Source organism: Dermacentor variabilis, chromosome 2, assembly GCF_050947875.1.
Source record: "Dermacentor variabilis isolate Ectoservices chromosome 2, ASM5094787v1, whole genome shotgun sequence".
Lineage (NCBI taxonomy): Eukaryota > Metazoa > Arthropoda > Arachnida > Ixodida > Ixodidae > Dermacentor > Dermacentor variabilis.
Genome location: NC_134569.1, coordinates 14,179,546 through 14,205,359, shown reverse-complemented (window position 1 = coordinate 14,205,359; position 25,814 = coordinate 14,179,546). Strand labels below are relative to the sequence as shown.

The 25,814-nt window shown below is 51.0% G+C and overlaps 1 protein-coding gene across 11 annotated transcripts in view; it reads left to right on the top strand.

The window, feature by feature from the left end:
• LOC142571381 (uncharacterized) overlaps nt 1-17,861 on the top strand; it is a 98,194-nt gene extending 80,333 nt beyond the window's left edge. For all 11 annotated transcript variants that reach the window (XM_075679685.1, XM_075679683.1, XM_075679681.1 and 8 more), the window contains one exon: nt 15,974-17,861. In XM_075679685.1, the coding sequence (XP_075535800.1) occupies nt 15,974-17,453 (1,480 nt within the window). In that variant the 3' untranslated portion in view covers nt 17,454-17,861. The remainder of the gene's footprint in view (nt 1-15,973) is intronic.
• The last annotated feature ends 7,953 nt before the right edge of the window (nt 17,862-25,814 follow it).

The window sequence follows — 25,814 nt, the reverse complement described above, 5'->3', positions numbered from 1 at the left end:
AAGCTAGGGGTTGCCAAACCCATTGCAGTAAAAGTTCCCTCACCTGCTTTATACAAAGTAACTTTAAAAAAAATGTTACTGACCAATATGCGCAGTGAAATTAGCCTTACTACAGAGAGTAAGAGTTTCTGTTTTCAGGGAAAAAAAAATTACTGTGCTAGCACAAATACAAACAGAAATATGTTCACTCCAAAACTGCTAGTGTGTCAAAATTGTAGTTTTGAGAAAATGAAGAAAAACGGTTTCAAGCACCTTTATGAGAACGAAAGCACCTCAAATTACGAAAATGCACCTGGGGAATAATCTGGATGCATCCCAGATTGGTGCTTCTTTTTTGCCATCGTCTGGAGGCCTAGTGACAATGCCCGTTTTTTCCTGGAAGCAGTGGTGCGACGCAAGTCTTTTTCTTTGGCTCTTTTTGAGCCGGAGTCTGTCACATTCATATTCATTTCTTGAAGAATGGCTGTTGCTGCATATTCATTTCCAGTATTGAAGCGTAGCACTGCTTCTGCAACGGCTGCCTCCACAGCAAAAAGGGAGAAATGCTGCTCTTTGGAAATCATACTCCAGATGACTGAGTGGAACGATTCATTGGAGTTTTGGGTTCTCCCTCGCTTGCACCTATTCAGCAGCTTTACATCTGCCAAGCGCTCATACACAGGCAAAAGGGCCTTTGCCACGTCCGCTGGCAAGTTATACTTGTGCCTTGGTTGTGGCTCACCTTTTGCTGTTGCCGCATTATGACGGCACCAAGAATCCTTGCCACTTGGGCACAGGCTGTGGTTAGAGCAGCTGTCAGTTGACGTGACATGGTGGTACGTTGCCATTACCGCTCTCTGCATGGCGTCAACATCACCACAATGAGACTTGAGTGCTCGACCATAATAGGCACTCAGCCTGTTGATGAGGTCAGCTGTGAGCCTCCCCTTGCCACCAAGTCCCCGCATGCCTTCACTTTTGTGCTTCTGGAGCAGGTTTCGAAGCGCTGCACCCATACGTTTTTGTACATGATTGATGCAGTCTTCTTTCTGAACATCTACAAAGCCGTACACCTTTGCATCCTTGATAGCATTAAAAGTGCGGCTGTCACCGTCGCACAGCATGGTTGTGTACTTTACTTTGTTGCGTTCTAAAGAACGCTGGAACAAGATTAATCCAGCCTCAACTTCCATTTGGCCAGATTTACAATCGGTGTTCTTCTGGCACTGATGGGATTTCCTCCACCCAGCATACTCTTCAGAGTCAGGTGTGGGTCCAATTTCACAGCCCAAACAAAAGTTTGAAAGCACGACGTAGTCCAGGATGTAGCCGGTAAATAGCTCCGCCACTGCGCCTACTCCTATATGCGAAGAATGGCCCCGCGTCATCCAGGTGCCATCAAAGCACACAGCAATGTTTCCTTTGTGTCCAAAACACAAGTTTTCGTAAAGTGCAACCGCTTTTTCTGCGCACTGCACCATAACAGCCTCAGCTGCACGCGTCGCACCGGGGTTCAGAGTTTTTTTCAAATGCTGCTGAAACGTCTTGTTGTGGAGACCTCGGCCAGACAGGCCCATCGCTGCGAAAATGTCATTCATGGCTGCCTGGCCGTTACCTGTTGCGAGCATCGCACGCCCGGCAAGGATATTAATTTCAAACGGGTTGCATTTCTTTTCACCCTGTACCCGTCGCGAACTCCACTCAGTCGCTACCTCACCGCACCTCTCGCAGATCAGCATCAGTTTCACGGCGAGGCCGTACTCGCGATCTCCTGTCACCATCTCCGCGCGTCCTTGACAAGTCTGGCAGCGCAAAAAGCCAAGGAGGGAGTTTATCGCACGCATGTCGACGGCAGTAAACGCTGCCTTACGTTCGTCTGTTACCGACGCTGCCGCGCCGCCGAGGTCCGTGAATGGCTCCATCTTTCGCGTCGTTGCTGCCGTCGACGCAAGCCGCTCGAGCGTAGCCTTTTCACGAGCGCTTGCCTCCCTTACGTCGCTGTCTGTGACAGTTTTAGAGTCAATTCTCACTCGGGCGGACACTTCAGACGCGTCGGGTGCGCTGTCCACCGATGCAACTTCCAGCGAGGCATTGTTTGGTTCTCCGCGGCAGGGCGGTTGCCCGTCCGTGCGTCGGTCGGCGAGTCTGGCGTCCGCAGGCGTGTTGGCTGCACTGTCCAGCGAAGCATCGTCCAGCGAAGTATTTTCTGCTTCTCCACGACAATCGGGCGGCTGACGATCCGCAGAAGTGATGGGTGCACGGTTCAGCGATGCGTCGTCCAGCGATGCATTGTTTGCTTCTCCGCGGCTATCATGCGGCTGCTCGTCGGCACTTGCTCCTCGTCGGTCGCTGGCATCAGACGGAAAAGAAGACGATTCCCCTACTTTCTTTTTCGTTTTCCTTCGTCTCCGGCCGAACATATACACCGAATGGTGCTTCTTCGGTCCCCCTGGCATAGTTCCGTGCAGTACCGAGGACTCGCTCAAAATGGCGGCATGTGCAGTGCTCATGCCAGGGCAACCGGCGTAAGCCTATCAGATGGTGCCATTCGGGTCACGTGCTTTTCCCGACCAATAAGAACGCGCGTTGAAGAAAACTTTGCGCTTGTTTTATTTTACTGCGGCTGGCACATGGTGGCTGGCCGAGAGAGGAAGGGAAGCCAGACGCGCGAGCTTTCAAACAAGACCAAGATGGCATAGGTGCGGCTTTTCGTTTTTGCGCGGCGCGCGGTCGTAACTAGCGCTGTTTGTCCACAATTTAAAGGGCGCTTTTAGAAACTACACTATTTTAAATCGACATTACGGCGCAATTACGCATAAGATTTAAATGGAAATTTGCTCAAAGGTGCAGAATTATGCCATGAATCCAAAAATGAAAAGATTGAAAATCGGGCTTTTTGACCGATTTTCGGTCCTAAAGAGCCGTGTCTCCCCTTAAGGACCTGCTCCGCCAAGAGTACAAGTGGCTGGCGGCAGACTGCGAACTTACGACAACCGGAGCTGTCAAAAGAGCCTCCTTGACGGCTGCGTGTGGTTGGGTGCATTCAGCATGGGCTGCTGTTCCACAAGATGTGGTGGTGTGGTAGTTTGCCAAATGTGGAATTTCGCTGGGCGATGACGTGCTGTGGGACAGTAGCAGCGATGACTATGGCGTCACTAGTGAGGACAATGGCACAAGTGAAGACGAGTAGTCCAGTGACCATGCCAGCTACTAATGAATTTTCGCTATGAAATGCGCCATCAGGTATGCTCTATTTTTTTTTACCCTTCCACATGCGATACAGTTGACTCCCGTTAGTAAGAAGTTCACGGGGACCGCAAAAAACTTCGAATTAAACGAACTTCCAATTAAGCACAAAACCCAAAAAACAGCACTTTATTTGTGGCAAAATTGAGTATTTTCTCTAAGAAAAATAGTCTGTCATCTTGCTTTGCTTCTTCTTGCCGAATCGCGCTGCTGAAAGCAAGTTCTGCAGGCTGTAGATGTGGCGGAACGCTTCTTCCGCGTTACCTTCAGCGGCAAAGAAGCGCTCCGCAAGAGCAAGGCCCGCAGCTACATCGGCAGCCTTAGGTTGCGGCTCGCCTTCAACGTCATCGTCGCCTTCCTCGGTCGCTTCCTGGGGCCGAATAATCTCTACAATTTCGCTATCCGTCAGCGCATCGCACGTTTCGACCGCCTTGTCTACGGCGACGTAATCTTCAAAATTGACGTCCCCGAGAGCATCACCAAAATCAGTGCCGTCAAGCTCGCTTGTTGACGCTTCCTCCGCTGAAATTTCAGAGGCATCCTCCGAAGAAGCTGCCACAAAACCGCAAGCCCTGAAGCAGTTTGCGATTGTTTCTTGCTTCACACGATCTCATGCTCGCGCCAACATGTGGATGGCACTAAGCAGGCTCACCTCGTACTTTGTGGAGCTATCCATACACAAAATCATGCGCTCGAGGAGGTGCTGCTTGTACAGGACTTTAACATTCTTGATGATGCCTTCGTCCATTGGCTGCAAAACAGCTGTTGTGTTGGCAGGCAAAAATGCGAGGCGTATTGCACTCAAGGCTGGCACATTCACGTGAGCACTGCAGTGATCGACAAGGAACAACACCTTGCGGTTCGAAGCAGCAAACTTGCGGTCCAATTTGCTTATCCAGCTCTTGAAGATTTCGGCCGTCATCCACGCTTTTTGTTCGCCTCATAGTCCACAGGCAGCGTCTTCACGCCTTTAAAACATCTCGGCTTCGCGGCTTTCCCGATCACAAGTAACCGACATCGTTCCGTGCCAGTCGTGTTTGCCGCGATCAGCACCAACACTCTCTCCTTGCTGCGTTTGCCCCCAGCACAGTCGTTGTCCTTGAATGTCAGGGTCTTCTCTGGTAGAAGCCGATAGAAGAGTGCAGTCTCATCTGCATTCAAGATGTCTTTCGGTCTGTATTCGGCGAGATATTCACGCAGCTTTTCGTCCTTCCACGTGGCGCATGTTTCCTGGTTAACGGACGCCTTTTCACCACACACGCTCTTGAAAACCAGGTCATGGCGATCTTTAAAGCGCATCAGCCATCCATCTGACGAAACGAAGTCATCGATCCCCAACATTGCTGCAAGCGTTCGGGCTTTCATCGCAACGATATCTCCGCTGAGAGGAAGTTTGTTGCTCCTGGCCTCCCTAATCCAAATCAGCAGAGCCTTCTCCAACTCTGGGTAAGCGCCGGTGCGCATTCGCTTCCGAGAAGTCTTGAACTTGTCGTTCTCAAATGCATCCATTATTTTGCGCTTGTTCTTGATGTAGTTAGAGAGCGTGTTCGGCTTGATCCCGTACTTCCGGGCTATGTCTTGTTTGACGGCACCTCCCTTCTCAACTTCCTTCAAAACCTCTACTTTCGTTGCCAGGTCGAGCGTGCGATAAGAGCCACGGTTTACCATGGCTATAAACTGCGCGACTAGGTACAGTCAATTCCGAATCACTCGTGGAACAACGTAGCCTACGAGCTTCCCGCACAATGGCGCTCGACCAACACACGCCTTGCGCACGCTGCAAGACTAATCTCGCACAATCTCGCCACTGCCAGTATGCAGCGCTGCGTGCACCTATGGCACCCGCTGTTGCGTTTCGCCTGCGACACGTGGTTTTGCCGGCGCGACTGCGGCGGGGCGGCAGACATTTTGGCCCGATCGTCGTCGCCGCAACGCTCATCGGCAGGTGTTTCCAGGCGCGACTGCGGCGATGCGACCGCAAAGGATCACCCTCTCATTCCAGTCATTGTGCCCGAACCAGGCGATGCGAAAGCAGGGATCATCATCTCATTACAGTCATTGTGCCCGACCGGCAGCGTTACGACAGGGTGCTACGAGATCGTGCTCGACATGGTGCTACGGCAGCGCTACGACAGGGTGCTACGAGATCGTGCTCGACATGGTGCTACGGCAGCGCTACGACAGTGTGCGTCACCATTAGCCCATTGTACATTCACGTGCTCGTCTTTTGAGGGGTTCCTTCTTGCCCTCAACTGCGAGAGTATAAAAACAGCTGCCCCCGGACGCCAAAAGGAGGGCTCCGATTTCTTCTGTTGAGTAAAGTGCTCTCCCATCCCTCTACTTCGGTCAACCTGACCGCCAACTCTTTGCGATGTTAAAATAAACAAGTTGTTTTGTTGTTACCAGTCGACTCATGCTTTGCCGGGACCTTCGGATGCTTCCAGTTGTACCCCAGGCCGCCAGGCCAACGCTACCCTTGGGGCTTGCGACCCAGGTACAACCACGGGCGTCAGCGCCGAGTTCCCAACAGATCGTACCAGCGGTGCGATCCCAAACATCTGGTTGGCAGCGGTGAGATCGCCTCCGACTCCAAACAACTGTCTGCCAGCGGTGAGATCGCGACAACGGAGGCCAGCAGCGAAGAGATGCAGTTGACTGTATGCTGAGCAGCTCATCGACGATCCGGGAGCAGTGCAACGAGCCCTGTGTGATGACTGGTTGCCTGCAGCGGAACGACTGCGCTGGACTCTTGGCTGCGAGGCTTGGTGAGTGCGGGACTTTCTTCTTCTGAGCTTTGCCAGGCTTTTGTTAGTGTCAGAAACAGAGCTGGTAATTGTGGTTGTCGTTGCTGCCGGGTTAGTTTGCGGCAAGACAATAGTAAGCAGTAGAGAAAGCAGCATTCAGAGCAGCCATGGATTTGAAGTCGTTGCGCAAACCGAAATTGTTGGAGCTTGCAAGAGAGTTGGGTCTGGATGTCTCAGACAAACTCAGAAAACCAGAACTGCTAAAGGCTATTCTTGAGTTAGAGGCTGAGGATGACGAGCTGTCGGAATGCCTTGAGACCATTGAAGAGAGGGAGACTGCAAAAGAAAAAGAAGAGCGTGAACGTAAAGAACAGAAAGAGCGAGAGCAACAAGAGCGTGACCGTCAACACGCTTTGGAAATGAAGCGTCTTGAGGTAGAGATGGAACGCGCTCGTAATGGAAGTCAGGCACACGGTGCAGGAGAACGCGTATTGTTCAAAATGACTGACCTAATGCGGCCGTTTAAGCTTGGAGAGGACATTGGTTTGTTCCTGGTTAAGTTTGAGCGAACGTGCGAGAAGCAGGGGTTCTCTCGGGAAACGTGGCCACAGCGCTTGCTCACTTTGTTACCCGGCGAGGCGGCCGACGTAGTCGCTCGCTTGGATAGAGAGGAAGCAGAGGATTTCGACAAAGTAAAATCGAGTCTACTAAAAAAGTACCGGCTGTCTGCGGAAGCGTTCCGTCGGAAGTTTCGGGAAAATGAGAAAGGCAAAAGTGAGTCATATACAGAGTTTGCGTATAGGCTTATGTCAAACATGCAGGAGTGGCTCAAAGAAGAAAAAGCGTTTGGTGACCACGATAAAGTTCTGCAGTGTTTCGGGCTAGAACAGTTTTATAGTCGGTTACCGGAGAACGTGCGATACTGGGTCTTGGATAGGCCAGACGTTTGTACGGTGGCTAAAGCCGCTGAGCTAGCCGAGGAGTTTGTGACGCGTCGGGCTCGCGGAGCTAAGGACGGTCAAAAGGGTGAATTTGGCTCGAAGTTTGAGAGGCCGAAGTTCACACCCATGAGAGCAAAGGGGAACACGCGTAGTGCGGATGCGAGTGGAAGCAGTGCGACCGAACCTAAGGAGACGGCAGCAGCCGAAGCCGAACGCAGAAAGCGGTTCGAGATGAGGCAAGCGCGCGTTTGTTATACGTGCCAGAAGCCGGGTCACTTTTCGGCGCAGTGTCCGGAAACAACACCAAAAGTTGTGTTTTTTTCAATAGGCAGCACTGACGAGAACATGAAGCTTCTCGAGCCTTACATGCGAGACCTCCTCGTGAACGGGAAAGAGTGCCGAGTGCTTCGCGATTCCGCAGCTACGATGGATGTAGTTCACCCGTCTTACGTAGAACCCCATATGTTCACGGGCGAGTGCGCATGGATCAAGCAAGCCGTGGAAGCTCATAGCGTGTGTCTGCCGGTAGCAAAAGTGCTTATTGAAGGACCTTTCGGAGCGCTTGAGACGGAGGCGGCAGTGTCATCTATGCTGCCCCCCCAGTACCCGTACCTATTTTCAAACAGGTCCGATCACCTCCTGCGCGAGAAGGGGCTTTTGTTTGGTGAAGCTAGTGTTCAGGCCTTAACCAGATCGAAGGTTCGGGAGCTCGCTGCAAAGGCGGTAGTTGCGGGGCCGACGTTATCAAACAACGAAAAAGGGTCAGAGGCGCAGCAAGCTGATATTCCGAGCACGCCCGAACTGAATAAACTTGAGTCTGTAACGTTAAAGGCGCCAGATACTGGAGAGGAAACGCCCGACGCGGGAAAGTTAGAAGAGCTATCTACTGATTTGCTCATCGCGCCTACGTCAGACGGACTTGATAGGTTGCTAAAAGTCAGCCGGACGGCTTTGATAGCCGAGCAAAAAAAGGATGGCAGCCTGGAAAACGTGCGCTGCAATGTCAAAGAAGGTATCGCCAGGAAAACTGCGCGTTTTGTGGAAAGAGGTGGAGTCCTGTACCGGAAGTATCTAGACCGCAGAGGAGTGGAGTTCGATCAGCTGATCGTGCCTCAATGCTATCGTCAGGATCTGTTGCGCTTGTCACACGGGGGTTCGTGGTCCGGACACCTTGGAGTTAAGAAAACTAAGGACCGTCTCTTGCAAGAGTACTATTGGCCAGGGTGTTTTCGGGACGCAGACCATTTCGTGAGGACATGTGACACTTGTCAGCGGGTGGGCAAACCAGGGGACAAATCGAGGGCGCCGTTGAAATTGGTACCTATCATTACGGAGCCTTTTAGACGGCTCGTTATTGATACTGTGGGACCTCTGCCGGTAACAGCCACGGGGTACAGACACATTTTGACTGTGATCTGCCCAGCGACAAAGTTCCCTGAAGCAGTGCCGCTTAAAGAACTCAGCTCAGTTGAGATAGTTAATGCACTACTGTCCATATTTGCGCGAGTTGGTTTCCCTGCGGAAATCCAATCAGATCAGGGCACAGTGTTTACTAGCGCTTTGACGACAACTTTTCTCGAAAGGTGTGGGGTAAAGCTGTTACACAGCTCAGTGTACCACCCACAGTCGAATTCCGTTGAGAAGCTCCACTCCGTCATGAAGCGCGTGTTGAGAGCGTTGTGTTTTGAACATCGAACTGACTGGGAGCTGTGTCTGCCTGGGGTGATGTTTGCTTTAAGGACCGCGCCGCATGCGGCTACGGGGTTTTCGCCAGCTGAACTGGTGTACGGTCGCTCGCTTCGATCTCCGCTTCGCATGCTTCGAGAATCGTGGGAAGGTAGGGGCGACGACCCAGTCGTGGTGGAGTACGTGCTTAAGCTCCTCGAACGCTTAAGAAGGGCACAGGAGTTGTCAGGTGAAGCAATGACAAAGGCCCAGCAGAGGGCCAAGGTTTATTATGATCGGACAGCCAGGGCCCGTCGTTTTGAGGTTGGCGATGAGGTCATGATATTGCGCACATCGCTAAACAACAAACTAGACGTGCAGTGGGAGGGCCCAGCACGAATTGTTCAGAAACTGTCGGACGTTAACTACGTGGTAAGTCTGCCAGGAAAGCGGAAAGCACAGCAAGTTTACCACTGTAATCTGCTCAAACCTTATAGACAAAGGGAAGCAGTGGTGTGCATGATGGTAAACGTTCCTGAAGAGCTTCCGGTCGAGCTTCCGGGACTAGGCTCAGTGACGAACAGGGAAGACACCGGTCAAGTCATTAGTGACCTTATCCGTAAAGCACCGCTGTCGCCCGAGCAGAAAACCGAACTACACCAGCTATTACAAGAGTTTCAAGGTCTGTTCTCTGAGAGGCCTGGTAGGACTTCTGTACTTACTCATGATATAGAACTTACCTCCACAGAGCCAGTACGATCCAAGGCGTATCGGGTGTCACCCCGCCAGAGCGATATTATGGAGGCTGAGGTAAAGAAAATGCTACAGCTCGGTGTTATTGAGGCAGGTGAGAGTGATTATACCTCCCCTTTGATTTTAGTTGAGGTACCGGGCAAGGAACCTCGTCCTTGCGTCGACTACCGCAGGCTTAATTCCATCACTAAGGATCAAATTTATCCGATCCCTAACATCGAGGAGCGCCTTGAGAAAGTTAGTAGCGCTCAGTTTATTTCCACCCTAGATCTTGTCAGGGGTTATTGGCAGGTTCCACTTACAGAAGAGGCTAGTAGGTATGCGGCGTTCATTTCACCAATGGGAACATTCCGTCCTAAAGTGTTGAGTTTTGGTTTGAAGAACGCGCCATACTGTTTTTCAAGTCTCATGGATAAAGTGTTGCGGGGACAGCAAGAATTCGCTTTACCGTATCTAGACGACGTAGCGATATTCTCCGCATCCTGGTCTGAGCATATGGCACACTTGCGGGCAGTGCTAACCCGCCTGCGCGAAGCGGGCTTGACAGTCAAGGCTCCTAAGTGCCAGTTAGCACAGGCCGAGGTTGTCTACCTCGGTCACGTGATTGGTCAGGGTCGTCGCCGCCCCTCTGAAATAAAAGTGGCCGCTGTGCGAGACTTTCCGCAACCGCGCACCAAGACCGATATTCGGTCGTTCTTGGGTGTCGCCGACTACTATCAGAGGTACATCCCTAGGTACTCTGATATCGCGGCTCCCCTGACGGATGCTCTAAGAAAGTCAGAGCCTCAAACAGTCGTCTGGGACGAGACAAAGGAAAGAGCTTTTAGCGCCCTAAAGAGTGCCCTAACAAGCCAGCCTGTGCTACGATCGCCAGACTATACAAAAGGGTTCGTTGTTCAGTGCGATGCTAGTGAGCGAGGCATGGGCGTTGTACTGTGCCAACGGGAAAATGGAGAAGTAGAACACCCCGTCCTGTATGCTAGTCGTAAGCTGACCAGTCGTGAGCAGGCGTATAGCGCCACCGAGAAAGAGTGTGCATGTCTCGTGTGGGCCGTTCAGAAATTGTCATGCTATCTAGCCGGCTCGAGGTTTATCATTGAGACGGATCACTGCCCTCTCCAATGGCTGCAGACCATCTCTCCCAAAAATGGCCGCCTCCTGCGCTGGAGCCTCGCTTTACAACAATATTCCTTTGAGGTGCGTTACAAAAAGGGGAGTCTCAACGGTAACGCCGATGGCTTAAGTCGAAGCCCCTAACGTAGGAATCAGCCTCAAAATTGTTTGTTACTGATGTTTTTCTTCCTGAGGCAGGATTTTTTTTTAACATATTGCTTTTGTTTAGTGTTTCAAAGTGATGATATGCTTTCTAGTGCAATTTTTCAATTTGTGGACGCGTTCTGAGTGATGCTAGACTACTGTAAGGAACTAGGCAGTGGTATAAAAAGGGGAAAGAGCCTGGCAGGGCTTAGTGAGGGTTGTGCCGTGCTTGCTGACTGAGCGGTTGAGTTTCAGCGTAGTTCTAACGCTTGCCGGGAACGAGAACAAAAATGTGAACTCTCCCGAAGTCACTTTGCAGTGTCCCGTGCGAACCTGAACGAGAGAACGAGGCCTTCTCTGTGCGCTGCGCTCAAGAAACGTCGAGGGACGCCCGACTTCGGTTATGAGCATCATCGAGCGACATCCCTCCGGACAGCGGATGCAGTCCCCTGTCCATCGGGATCTCCTTCCCCCGGCGGGGCGGTCTGTTGCGTTTCGCCTGCGACACGTGGTTTTGCCGGCGCGACTGCGGCGGGGCGGCAGACATTTTGGCCCGATCGTCGTCGCCGCAACGCTCATCGGCAGGTGTTTCCAGGCGCGACTGCGGCGATGCGACCGCAAAGGATCACCCTCTCATTCCAGTCATTGTGCCCGAACCAGGCGATGCGAAAGCAGGGATCATCATCTCATTACAGTCATTGTGCCCGACCGGCAGCGCTACGACAGGGTGCTACGAGATCGTGCTCGACATGGTGCTACGGCAGCGCTACGACAGGGTGCTACGAGATCGTGCTCGACATGGTGCTACGGCAGCGCTACGACAGTGTGCGTCACCATTAGCCCATTGTACATTCACGTGCTCGTCTTTTGAGGGGTTCCTTCTTGCCCTCAACTGCGAGAGTATAAAAACAGCTGCCCCCGGACGCCAAAAGGAGGGCTCCGATTTCTTCTGTTGAGTAAAGTGCTCTCCCGTCCCTCTACTTCGGTCAACCTGACCGCCAACTCTTTGCGATGTTAAAATAAACAAGTTGTTTTGTTGTTGCCAGTCGACTCATGCTTTGCCGGGACCTTCGGATGCTTCCAGTTGTACCCCAGGCCGCCAGGCCAACGCTACCCTTGGGGCTTGCGACCCAGGTACAACCACGGGCGTCAGCGCCGAGTTCCCAACAGATCGTACCAGCGGTGCGATCCCAAACACCGCGTGGCCTCCGCGATCAGCTCCGGCCACGCGCGGCAGCCGCACGTGGCCTTCGGCGGGAGCCGCTTCGCCTCCCGCCGGAGTTGATCGCGGAGGCCACGGCAGCCGTAGCAATGAATAATCGCGCCGCTCCAAGAAGGATGGCGTTGCGGGCGGCTGCGGTGGCGATGACACCAACGCGGAGCACGGAACTGTTGCAACACTTGAAAAATTGCACATTCTACCAAAGAATGACGGTCACCTCGAGGATCCCGGCCGAAAATTAACTTCCTATTAAACAATATTACTGTATGAGGATTTCGAATTATCGAGCGATTTCTTCTATAGGATTACATGCAAAACTGACGGGACCAGCACTTCACTTCTAATTAACCGAAAATTCCAATTAAGCGGCTTCGAATTATCGGGAGTCGACTGTATGGGGGAGTCAACTTACATTCAAGCCAACTTACAATTGTGTAAATACGGTACTTGCCCGATGATGGAAGCACTTCTCAGTCAAGTTCTGTCACTAGTACTCAACCACTCGATGCACAAATCATACTTGTATTATAAAACAAAATAAAATGCTGCTTGTCCAGTTCTATTTCACTTTTAGAAGAAAGAACTTGTTTAAATAACCCGGACAACGACGCGGGTGGTCGAAAGGTTTCGTTTTCGTTCGACTCTGCGCCGTCCATGCTTTCACGTTTCAGTAGTTATGGTGTAGTGCCGCGCTGCTTTTGCTCTGGCCGCATCATGGGTGTTCGGAGTTCCCAAAACTTGCGTGCAGGACTGGCGCAACTCCAGCGGCTGCTGCATACGGGGTGGCCCCTCTCTTGAAAGCGATCTGCGATGGAGGTAGAGTTTACGCATCTAGGCATACCGCGCTATGTTCCTGTCACTTAGTTCCCATTGAATCGAGAGGCTGCTCAAAGGTCAATTCGCTTGCTCCTGCTACCACACTTCCTCCTTTCAGCATTTTGATAAGTTTCCGCAGTCATTAAGTGAGATGTGTTCATGTTCGCTGGTGCGTGCATGACACCATGCCTGTTTATTTAGTTAGTAAGCGAATGTTTAAAAGTTTCTACGGCCGATAAAGCTACTATCTTTACTTTTCGTATAGCTGCCTACTAATTTGCTACAACGATCAATGCTTCTTCGCCTTTCAAGTGAAACTGTGACTTACTTTATTGATTGCAACTTTAGTTTCTTTGGAGTAAATCATTGTCTTTCCAAATGAGAGGAAGTTGTATTTCTCTATGAAATCATAAGGTGTGCGGTACAGCAAAGGGTACTTGTTTTAGGTCAAATTAAATGGTTGCGCATTACAATCGAGGGTATGTTAGAACAAAGTAAATATGGTAATGTGCTGAAATGTTGGCTTAAGATGTATAAGTGCAGAGCCATGCATAAATGCAGCCTGCTGCTGCTTCCTATCTCTGCAGGAGCATGGAACAGCAGGTTATTGATGGAACAGAGTAGCATACTTGCAAACTTGTTAATCTTATGGTATTGGGTTTGTTCTACAATTTTGCAAATGTCGCTTCAAATTTTACACGCACGAAAGTTATTCTGTTTGGTAAAATATTTTAAAGGCATTAAAAGACGTGGCAAAGCTATATTGCAGAAAATGCAAACAAAAAAATTGTGGTGCCCTGTGCCTGCCCTGTTTTGACATCATGAGAAGCCATATAAGAGAGGGGTAGTACTTGCTTCAAGCAAGTTTATTTAGACAAGTTCCCAAAGCAGGCGAAATCGGCAACAGCTAAGTCACTGAATAAGTCATTGTAGTCGAAAACAAGGTCATTGTAACAAAAGAACATTGCATTGCTTGTCAGCCTATGGTGTTCCAAGTTTTCTGCTGCATCTATAGGTAAGTCACAGTATAAAGTGTGTATGTATCTCGCAAGAGGTGCGTGATACATATGCTGTTTATGGCTTCAAAGCAAGAAAATGACACTCCTAAATTAACTTGAAATCGAATGTGCACCTGATTTTTTAGGAAGGAAAAAAATTCCGAGTTTTACCGTTTACTGTCTATGAATAATGAAAACATCTTGTCCTCCGCACGGTCCACAGCACATCTGATATTTTGCATTTATGCAAACTGCAGCAATCGCAAACAGGATGCTTGCCTATCCCTAAATTGCTACCGTCATTGTCCGGTTTTTTGGACTCCATAGAGACCACGGAAATGTTAGAAATAAATGAATGCATGCCTTTTACTTCTGTAAGGGCTCAAATTGCCACAGGCACATCCGAAATAGCTCTGAATGCCTGCCAGTACATCTAATTAGGCATGTTGGTGGTCCTACTGTGACGGGAGACAGCGGATGCATGCGTGTGTGTATAACTAAGGAATAGATAGTGTGTCCTGTGACAGTGGGCCCTTTCCACTCTTGGCATGCTTCAACGCAATACGTTGCATTTGCTTGATTGCATAACACTGCTGTATTGTAGCAAAGCTCACTTTTGAAAAACTTTTTGAGAGCGCTTGACCAAGGCAAGGGAGCTCGCGGCCAAGGCAGTGTACGAATGTCCAGTGGTGGAGGAAACAGGTTTGACGGAGGCTTCATCAACCAGCACCAAATAGGACAGCCCTATAGGGGATATTACGGAAAGTACACTAACTAATGAAGAGGTCTTGACCCTTGAGAGAAAAACGGTGATTTTAGGGAGGAAGAGGCACTCTTTTCTGCAGCCCTTAAGGGTGAAGCATGTCTCGGCACCTATGACCTTTGGCGTGGATCGGTGAGCATGGCAATAGCGGAGTCACTGCTATTACTGACAGTGGCAAATCCTTTCAGTGAAAAACATGGCATCGAACAGCAGGGAGCTTGGTAGTGAACGCCAAAGCAGCTAGGCCTAGCGTTGCTGTGGTGACTACAGTTGCAAGCGAGATAATATAAATGTTGCTGGTGGTCACTTCGATTATTGCCGTTTCAGACCTGCGGTGCAGCACAGAGTTAGGGAAATCTGATGGCGAGGGGTTTCAGTGCCCGAAGTTCCAAGCGACCTTATACAGTGGCTCTCTATGAGGGGTACATGGCGGTGCCATAAAGGCGTTGGAATTATTGGGCATGTCCGCAAAACCAGTCATGGACTGTACTTTATCCTGCAACACATGCAAACACTTCATGTGACTTGTTGCCACTAGCTTAACATGTAGCTTATCGTTTGAATGTGCTTTCATAATCGGGCTGAAAGCAGAGTATTGTCGTCATGCCGCTATGCATGAACTTGCTCTGTCGGTATCCATGGTCACCATCTTGTGATTGCAATGGCGATGACACTGGCTACAACTGTAGGCTGTTGCAAACATTATTTCGGTTTTGTTAGTCTCTAGGTTTCATATCAGCTAAAACCGTCGAAGCATTTCTCTGAGAAATTATCTCTGGTAAAGGCGCCCATTGGTATTGGGTAATCGCTGTAGTAGTTCATTGTGAGCTACCGTTTTCGCTTCAAGTTATTCCTGGGGCAAGCCACAAATAGGCATCTTGGTCGGGAGATGATGCATTTCCTGTGCCCCAAGCGCCGCCATGACAGGTGCTGCTGCAATTATTGCAGTCCCCACTGCGGATCACCATTGGAGACGGGCGCTTGCGTGATGACCCGTCAAGTTCAAATTATCTAGCCGAGGTTAATTTCAGGATTGAAATAAATTCCTATGAAAATGTATGAGCTCTGGTCAGGATCGAATTAACGGACTTGTGTATTGCAGCTCCTTTATTCTTCCATGATAATATAGTGTTTTGATTATGTGCTGGCACTATGGTGATCAATTTGATTGCTCTAGAGGAGCGCTACACTTAGTGGCTTGAACGTATATAGATATGACTTCAAAATTAAAGCTTGTGTATAGCCGTTTAACAATATTAAAAGCTTATAAATAATGAATTTAATAGTCGAAGTGCCATTTACTCTATCCTAATGTGCACTGTTTTGCCAGATAATTCACTAAAATTTGATGTGCACTTTCTAAGCCTTGAACCATGGGTTAAATTTTCTTATATGTCAATTTGATAGCAGTTTTTTTTTTTTTGCTTGATTTGAAACACCCCTACTTGCAACCGTTGTGAAGATACTAAGGATGTGAAAGTTGGTTCGATCTGGCGCAATATTGAATTCGTATTGGTTGTTGTCTCAAGCAACTATTCGCAACCCCGCCCATTCCGTAACGTCGTTTCATTTGAGTCTTCTATGTGCAGGCAACGCAACTCCCTGTCGCCGTTGTCGAAGAAACTGGCGCACCTCTACGAGGACGAGGACGAAGCGGAGATACTGAAGGCGAGCCGCGTCGATGACCACAGCGAGCTGTCGCCCAAGGTGACCTTCCTGATGAAGTCCAACCAGGAGATGCAGGCGCCGCGCCTGTTCAACGTCGACGCCAAGTCGGCCGCTGCGAGCACGGCCTACTACGAGCGCAAGGACCGCTCGTCGGAGTCGGCGCGAGCACCGTCGGCCGAGCCGGCGCCGCGCATCGAGTCGGTGGTGAAGCGCACCGAGCCGCAGCCGGCACCCGAGCGCAAGGGCATCGAGTTCAAGTGGAAGGCCGTGAAGAAGCCGTTGGCGCACGCGGGCGACAGCCACGAGGAAGGCTCGGTGAGCTCAGTCGAGCACCGCGAGGACGCACCGCAGCAGCCGTCGCGGGCCGCCGACGACAAGGCGGCGGCGTCCAGCCACGAGGAAGGCTCCATCCACTCCGACTCCGAGCCGGCCAAGCGCAAGAAGGACCGGTCGAGCAGCCGCGAGAGCAGCCCCAAGGACGACGACGACGACGCGGGCAAGGGCAAGCGCAAGCTGCGCCGCCGCTCGCGCGCCGACTCCGAGAGCTACTCGTCCTCGGGCCGCTCCAAGTCGCCCGTGCGGAGGCGCCGCAGTAGCCGGCGCAGCGCCGACCACTCGGACGACTACTCGACGGACCGTTCGAGCGTGGCGTCCCGGGGCCGCCGCCGCCGCAGCAGCCGCGGCGGCCGGAGCTCGGACAGCTCGCGCGACGACTCGCGCCGCCGCCGGTACTCGTCGGAGGACTCGCGCGATGGCCGCCGCCGCAGCCGCAGTTACAGCTCGGACACGGACGGCTCGCACCGACGCCACTCTCCCATGCGGCGCGGTGGTTACCGGCCCTACTACTACAACAACAACCGGGGCGGCTACTACAAGGGCAACTTCAACAACCGCCGCTACAACAACTACCGCGGCGGCTACCAGAACAACCGGTACTTCCGGGGCGGCCGCGGAGGGCGCCGTCCGTTCCGGCCCTACTACAACAACCGGACATCGCCGCGCTCCTACTACAACAGCGGGGGCGGCAGCTACCAGCGCAGCGGCTACAGTCGCGACCGGCGCTCCGACTCTGAGACGCCGCAGGATCGATCCTTCTGCCCGCCGTGGAAGCGCCGCAACCCCATCGTGAGCCGCGCGCCCGACGCCGAGGAGCTGAAGAAGCTGCGCGAGGCGGCGGCGCAGCGGGCGCAGGAGAAGCAGGAGCTAGCGGCGGCCGAGGGCGGCAGCGCGGCGAGCACGCAGCGCATCAACAAGGCGACCATCATCCGCAACTGGCTGGACGACGGCGACTCGCGGTCCCCCCCGCGGGCTAGCAGCCCGCCGTCGCGCAAGAGGGACGACGCCCCGCCGCTGCCGCCGCCGCTGCCGACGGACGCCCCTCCGCTGCCGGAAGGCGACTGAGGGCCTCCCTTCTTGTTCTCATTACCCTCGGCAGGTTTATTCATTGTGTCATCCTTCATTTGCCCTGTGGAAGGCCGAAGCACCGTGTGTCACGTCGAACACCTGCTGCGCAGAAAAATAGCGGTGCGTCGAGAAAATAAAATTATCAGGCATTCCCATTGAAGCAAAAAGAAAGGGTGGGGGGAGAGGGGTCGCTAGCTGGGTTGGAGACAACAGATGGGGCATTTCGCATTGGGCTGTGTTTGGCTAGCTACGGCCAGCTCCAATATTGCTTTTGTCTAGGAAATCCCAGAGGAAGCTCATTTTTACTTATCTCCCGCACGCAAATGAAGGCTCTATTCGAGACATCGATTTTTTTTTCCTGCTTTGTCCTTGTACATAGAACAATAAAATGTTTACCTGCAAACATTTGTGCGCTGTGTCGAACATTTCGGGCGCTGCCCCCGCTTTTCTCAGTCTTTGCCGTAGTCTCCTTGATTACTTTTAGAAATGGTTTCAAGCGCAAAAAAAAAAAAAAAAAGACGGACCACAGAATAAGACACGCACAGGCTCACGGACTTGCGCGATGGCCGTCGCCGCAGTTAAAGCTCGGACAAGGACGGCTCACGCCGACGCCACTTGCCGATGCGGCGCGGAGGTTACCGGCCCTACTACTACAAGGGCAACTTGAACAACGGCCGCTACAACTACCGCTCCAATTTTCTGCCACATGACTAGATGCTTTACTTAGTGCGCCTGATCTAGTATTGCTTGGGGCACATCCCTCTGTGTGTGTGGCTTATTGAGCGAAAGCCTTAATCTCTGTTCCAAGGTCGCTTTGTGAGCTACGGAAAATATCACGTGACCGAAGGAAGGCTGGAAGCGAAGCAGAGCATGTGCAGCCGTGTATAAGATAATTACTTCAAGTAATGATTGATTAGTGATTGGATTAGGAGTAAGGATGATTAAGATAGATTAAAGTTGATGGAGGTGGATTAGTGAAGGTGGATAAAGGTGCATTAGAGAGGATTGGGGGGATTAGTGAGTGAAGGGTTAGGGTGGATAAATGAGGATTAGAGTGAATTAAGGATAATTATCGTTAAGGTGGATGAAAGAGGATTAGGGTGGGTTAAGTATTCAAGTACATTAAGGCTTATCAGGGTGGATTCAAGTGGAAGGTGCACTAAGAATTGTGGATTAAGGTGAATGCAGGATTAAGGCGCATTAAGGAGGATGAACGTCGATGAAGGTGGATTAAGATGGGGTAAGGTACATTGAGAATTCATGCCCATTAAGGTGGGTTAAGATGGGGTAAGGTACATTGAGAATTCATGCCCATTAATGTGGATGACGGATTCGCTGGATTAAGGTTTATTACAGTAGGCTTTGCAACCTTAACCCTCCATCACCCGCCGTGGTTGCTCAGTGGCTATGGCGTTGGGCTGCTGAGCACGAGGTCGCGGGATCGAATCCCGACCACGGTGGCCGCATTCCGATAGGGGCGAAATGCGAAAACACCCGCGTATTATATTTAGGTGCACGTTAAAGAACCCCAGGTGGTCGAAATTTCCGGAGTCCTCCACTACGGCGTGCATCATAAAGTGGTTTTGGCACGTAAAACCACACAATTTTAAACCCTCCATCAACCTTAATCGACCCAAATTCTTGTTCATGCACCTTAGTCCTTAATGCACTCTAATCCACCCTAGTCGGCTTAACACTCCTTCATCAAGCCTAATTCAACGTAATCCACCCTAATGCTCGCTCATCCACCTTAATCCTTATTCATGCACCTTAATTCTGCTTAATCCACCTTAATATATTTAGTCCACCTTCATCAACTCTAATCCACCTTAACCGGTCTTAATCCTTTCTTATCAACCCTAGTTTACCTTAATCTACCCTAATCCTCCATATTCATTGTTTGTGTACCGTAATCGGGCTTAATCTCCATCAACCCTAATTCACCATAATCCTCCTTCATCCACCTTAATCGTTATTCATGCACTTTAATCCTTCTTAATACATTCTAACCACGGAGCAAGAAATATTAGAGACTTTTAGCTTGTACGCTATTCCGGTAAACGGGAGCGGTTTGGGCGGATGGTGTTGTAGAGCTCAACCAGACAAGCGCATAGCTATAACTGCAGTAACTCACCATATCCTGCTTCGCCACTCGTGCAAATTTTTGGCAGCGGCGTAATTGTGAACACAATTACGCCACTGTCGAAAATTTACGCCAGCAGCTAAGCAGAATATAGTAATTAGCTCTGTGTTTGTGTGGTTGAACTTTGCGCCACCAATCTGGCCGCTCATGTTGACACCCCCGCTAAACCGGAAAACCGCCCGCGCTTGCCCGAATACCGGACACGCTAAAAGTCTATTTAGGAGTGGAAACTCCGCTGTTTGCGGCGACCAGAAAAAGTCACATGCCCGCGGAGCCGTTATCGTGCTGGCGGCCTGGAAAGAAATTACCGCCGTTGAGAGCGCGCGCGCCGGAGCCGCCTGGGCGCTGCATTTTTTTTTTTTTCTTTTTCGCTGCGGCTTTTACGACGCACCGCATGGCGCCGCCACTGTATACGGTCCCGCAGGCGCATACAACAATTGTGACCTTATCTGGTCGCCCGCGCTCGCTCGCGCTGACGGGAATTTCACCTCCTAAATGTCTTACTCCGTGATTCTAACCCACCTTAATTCAATCACTAATAAATTATTAGTTAATTTGGCTAATCATTCTCTTATACAGGAGAGGACATGCTTTGGGTCATCTCTGGCCTTCGTCAGGTTACGTGATATTTTCTGTTCACAACGCCACCTTGAAGCATAGAGATCTGAAGACTTTCGCCTTAAAGCTTAAAAGGAAAAACGCAATGTGGGCTAGCTAGCGTTCATCACCTGCAATACCATGGGTATACTTGCCAGTAATTTTTTCAGGGCTTGCATTCATTGTATCTGACTGACGCACAGATCGACGTAAGCTAGAAATAATAGCTCCACTACAAGCCGCTATTTCAATTTTCAGTAAAACAAGCAGTTGATCCTAACAATCGCAAAAAGTGTGATCGAGAGGCTGTATCTTCGCACATATTTGTTCACAGCAGAAAGCAGAATTTATAGTGCTGCGTTTCCGACAGAGTAACAACAGTTGACGACCTGCGAGCTGATGGAGCCGCCGCAGAATATTAAGCATACTGAGGACAACCGCATTTTTATGCAACGTACAAATTGCCGCAACGAAAACGCTGGTGAGCAGGCCGGAAGCAGGCGCAAGGAGGAGGCGAGGAGGTCGCGCGGCGGCGGCAGAGTTCAAAGTTAATGTTAATGCGTCGGCAGAGTTAATGTGTCGCTACTCTCACATTATCAAGGGATTTTAATGCCGCCGTGTACGCGTTTTTCTTTCTTTCTTCTGTGGGGGGGGGGGGGGGGGAGGGAGACTCGCGATATCTAATTGCATCTAGTTGGCGATAAGATGAAGATTAGCGGAAGTTTGTCACGTTTTGTTTTTTCACGGGCACACAATCAGTTTTCTTAAAGGGACACTAAAAGTTACTATGAAGTCAAGTTAAAGTGATAAAGCAATGCTCTAAGGCGTCAATAAAATCGCGAACAGAGCTTTAGTAACCGAGAAATTCAGGTAAATGCATGACACGATTTGAGACCCCCCAGCGACATTCCGGTACTAGCCCGATGACGAAGGCACTCCTCATCATAATTTATGTCACTAGTACTCAACTACTCGTATTAAAAGATCGTTTCATTATGTTATAAGACGGAAGAAAATGCTGCTTTTCTACTTCTGTTCGAGTCTAAGAAAAAAAAAACATTTTGATATTTCCCTTTAGCATGGCTGGTCGAAAGGTTTCGTTTTCGCTCGACTCTGCGCTGCGCGCGCTTTGGAGTTTCAGTTGTTTCGTTATCGCCTCGTGCTGCGCTGGTTCTGCTGGATCGCGAAACTTGCATTTGGAACAAGCAGCGAGAGTGCCACGTCCATGTGGGGTCGTGGGATGCGCGAACGGTCCGCGGAACTTGGCCAAGGGCAGTTGCAGCGGCGAATCCAACGTTACCTATCGCTGTGTGCCAACGAGTCAACCTCTCCGTTCGAAGTGGTTAAGTGCCGTACCTTTGCCACACTGCAGCGCGTTGGCAAAGAGCCGAAAAATCGCATAGTGTGCTCGCTGCACTTTCGTCCAGAGGATTACGAGTTCAACGCCGACTTACTGAAGTCGTGTGGAGTGCCTTTCAAAGCAATGCTTTCCCGTAGCGCTGTTCCGTCGGTCTTGCCTGCATTTTCCGAAGCGCAAGAACAACTGCAGGTCGAAGACGGGGCGGTGAGTGCGGCATTTGGTTTTCACGAAGGAAAAGCTACAAATGTGCGAATATGTATAGCCATGGCATCAGTTGCCGTCGTAGTAGTACGCAACGACGCCGGCAGCGCGAGCCCTCAGCAGCAGGTCACGTTCAGCAGTGCTTAAATCGCTGAAGTCGAGCCCAGCATCGCGAGCCAATGTGTCGTTGTCAGGGTCGTCCATGGACGACCGCACGCCAAGTTTCATCCTAGACGCTAGCGCTCGCTTCTCCCCTGGCGGAACGATTTCATCTCCAACGGGTGCAGGTTTCCGCCGCCGCTACCCTTCGGTCGCGCCCGCGTTCACTTCCCGCTGCGCGCGAAACGTCTCTTGTTTTCGACGGCGCCTCTTCGGATGACCGGAAATTATTATTGTGTTGTTAACTGTCACGACAGCAATGCAAACACGAAAGGGTTGATGCCACCAGTGAAATTCTGCCGATTCACAAGAAAATGGTACCAAAAAAGCAGACGACAAACATGGATTACTGCGGTGCGCCGAGCAAAGTAAGCAACTGGAAAACGAGGCGAGCTCGGTACATAATCCTTTTATTCATATAAAAACTTTAATTTGTTCGACGAGCGCTTGTCCTGTCTTCTTTCTCGTGTTTCATTTGTGTGTGCACTGCCCAAGAATGGAAACCACTTCTGTTGTATGCGCTAGCAATGGCCGAAGTTCACGCGTGCCGAGAAATTGAATATGTGCACGATGCATTGAACATGACCGGAGTTCATTCCCGCTTCACCCACTGCACCGATCGATCGAGTTACTAGACGATACACGCCCGCGTCTTGGTCGCGCCGGCATTGATGAAGCAGGAATGATTACTAATACTTTCAACTTCCGACTCTTGAGCACTGTTAAAAAATGGCCAAGCTGTCTACATTGCTGCCTCTATTCTATATTGTAGGGGACGTACTAGATAAAGTTGTGTGCGCATATCGTACTTGTGCTATGCAGCGAAATATTTTGTTTATTCCCGCACAATGTCGATGGAAGTCCGTTGTCGCCATCAGAGACAACACGGATTTGTAGCAAACATACTGTGAGAAACTGCAAAAATGACTTTACCTCGTATGTACCGTATGTATGTGCCGCATCGTATGTGCTGACGATTTTTCCGGCGGCACACACGATGTCGTTTCCAATTACCTGCTAAGCGTCACTTACATGGTTAAGCAGACGCTGCCCTTTCGCCGCATTGCAGCCATAAAAAATTGGAGGACGCTTAAGCTTCGCCCACAAGAGTGGAACGCGACAGCGTTCCCGTCGAGGCAATGCGCTACGGCGCAGCGATCACTTACGAGGCGCCCGCATCGGACTTTGCACCCACCAATCACGCGGTGAGCGTCAGGCAACGCAGCGTTCGGCGCGGCAACGAAACGTGCGCCTGAGCAAGCGGAATGAACCAAAGACCTCGGTGTCTCGGAACGTCGTGATCGGCACGGACAACCGGGCGGCGACGCGCCTCGCACCGGTCCCCGCACAGCCCCGATGGATGGATGGATGTTATGAGCGTCCCCTTTGGAACGGGGCGGTGGGTTGCGCCACCAAGCTCTTGCTACTATGCTGCCTAATATCCTACCTGGGTTAACAAATGAAAAAACAAAAAAAAACCACTATGAACTACCACGTCCAAATTTTCTGATCCCCTGTTGCGAACTGTGCTTTTGTACGTCTCCGTCTTTTGTCGTTTCCCTACTTTTCTTCCACCAGTCCTCCAATCGCCTCTTACTAATGTCTATTGCGGACCTGTTTGCTTTACCACTGCTCCCGCTGAACGAAAGGGCTTCAATGAGGCCATTGGTGCCTAAATCGACCGCTGGGTAGACGTCTTCACATTCTAATAAAATATGCTCCGTCGTTTCCCTAGCTTTAGCGCAGCAAGCACATGCTTCTTCCTTCTTATATCTCGCTTTATAGGTGCGTGTTCTAAGACGTCCCGATTTCGCTTCGAAAAGTAATGAGCTTCCCTTTGAGTCCCAATGCGCGCGTGGCGCGCCACCTGTCGGGGCAGCGCTGTACATTGCGAGGAGGGTCTTCTGTGTTTGCCGCAAGATGGCTCTGCGTGTGGTGAAAGCGCAGAAGAAATGTAGCGGAAACGTACTTCGCTACGAGTTTAACTTCGACTTCTGTAATTTACATGCTCATAATTACCGATATACACAGCAGTATAACTTTCTACGGCACGTTTGTAAGTCACTACCGCATTCACTGGAGGCGTTTTTGTCCCACTTCGACCGATCGAATATTCACATTGTACTTTCTTTTGCCAAGCTGGTAATAAAAAAAAAACTCATGGTTGAGTGGTAGCGTCTCCGCCTCACACTCCGGAGACCCGAGTTCGATTCCCATCCAGCCCATCTTGCAAGTTTTTTTATTTATGAATTTCCTTCCAGGATTTATCGCTCACGGCCAACGCCGCCGACACCGGCTTCTCTGCGACACGAGCTCCTTAACGCTATCGCGTTAAAATATTCGTCAAGCATACCGATCTTCTTAAAGGCAAATAGAAGCGTGTACAGTCTGTTTCGCACTTAGCGGAAAACTCAGAACGTTATGCATCGCGATGGGGCAAGCAATGGAGTCGTGCGGCGGCAGCAGATCAAGCAGGCGCAGACGCTCGAGGGGCGGAGTCGTGATCTGCGTGGTCTGCTACGGCTGCGCGCGCTGGCCGCATTGTCGGGAAGCGTGCTACTGTCAGAGGCAGTGCACCGATTTCATCGGTACTGCGGGAACTGAGCTGATATTCTTTACTAAACGTTGTGCGTCGCCAAACTCTAAGCCTTCATTGGCGATAATGAAGCTCCACAAACTTCTGTTGACAGCATGCTTCGTTTGTTCTTTCGAAAGGCCGGGGTACTGAGCGCTTGCACGTATATTTCTTCACTGTGTGTGCTACCGTAATAAGCAGCGACAAGACGCACCAAGATGTGCGCGCAACGTGCTCAGTCTTTGTTTGACTCGAAAGGAAAACAAAGCACTCAACAATTATAACTATGGGGGTCGAACACGATGAAACAAACGGATACGATTAAAGGAATGTTTTAGGTTAAGACAATGAGCTGGAAGTGATTTTTCTCGACAATCATTCGCTACACTAGACAGGCCCTGCCCGCCGGCGGGGAATTGGACAGGTCATGCTCGGAACTTCAGTTAGTATCTCGTCATGTCCCCAGCGGCAGCGATGACAGCGCTCATCCTGGAAGGCAGTGAAATGTAGAATTAGTTGATCAGGGATGTGTTCATTCGCAGCACGCCTCAGTCGCTGACGATGGTGGACCGAAGCCTATCCTCGGGCGACTAATAGAGGGGATGGTGCGGCAGCGATACTTTCAACGAGTCCCAGACATTTTAAATGATGTTGACGCCCGGGAATTGAGGCGGTCACTCCAAGAGCGCAGTCACCCTCCAAAAGAGTGACTGCGCGCTCTTCCAGCGGTTCTTGCACAACACGAGCAGTGTGGATCGGCGACCTATCGCGTTAGAATGTATGGTCGCCTTCCAGAAACTGGCCGTCAAGAATGTATGTAAGCAGTACGTCGTCTATGACTGCCCTGCAGCGATTAACTTACTTTCGAAACGTATCAGTGGGCGTCGCACAGCGCTTAGTAAAGAATACCGGCCCATTTCACGCAGTAACGATGAGATCGGCGCCCTGCAACTGACAGTAGAACATTTCCCGACAATGCGACCAGTGCGCCCCGCCGAAGCAGACGACGCCGTTCAAGATCCCGCCCCTCGAGCACCTGCGCGAGCTGCTGACGCTCGCCGCATCGCGATGCAATGCGCGATGCGCTCCGAGTTTTCCCCTAAATATGAAACAGACTGTACATCACCCTTCGAATGAAATGTCCACGCGCACACACGTAGGCACACACCGCGCGCGGCACGAAACGTGCCCAAACACGCGCAGTGCAGGAGGCAATCAGGCAGTGCGAACGAAAGGTGGGAGAGGGGTACCACCCGCTAAATTTTGCTTCGCATGCAACGCTCTCAACGCCGGCGCAGCAGCGCCGCTCTCGGTGCCGTTCTT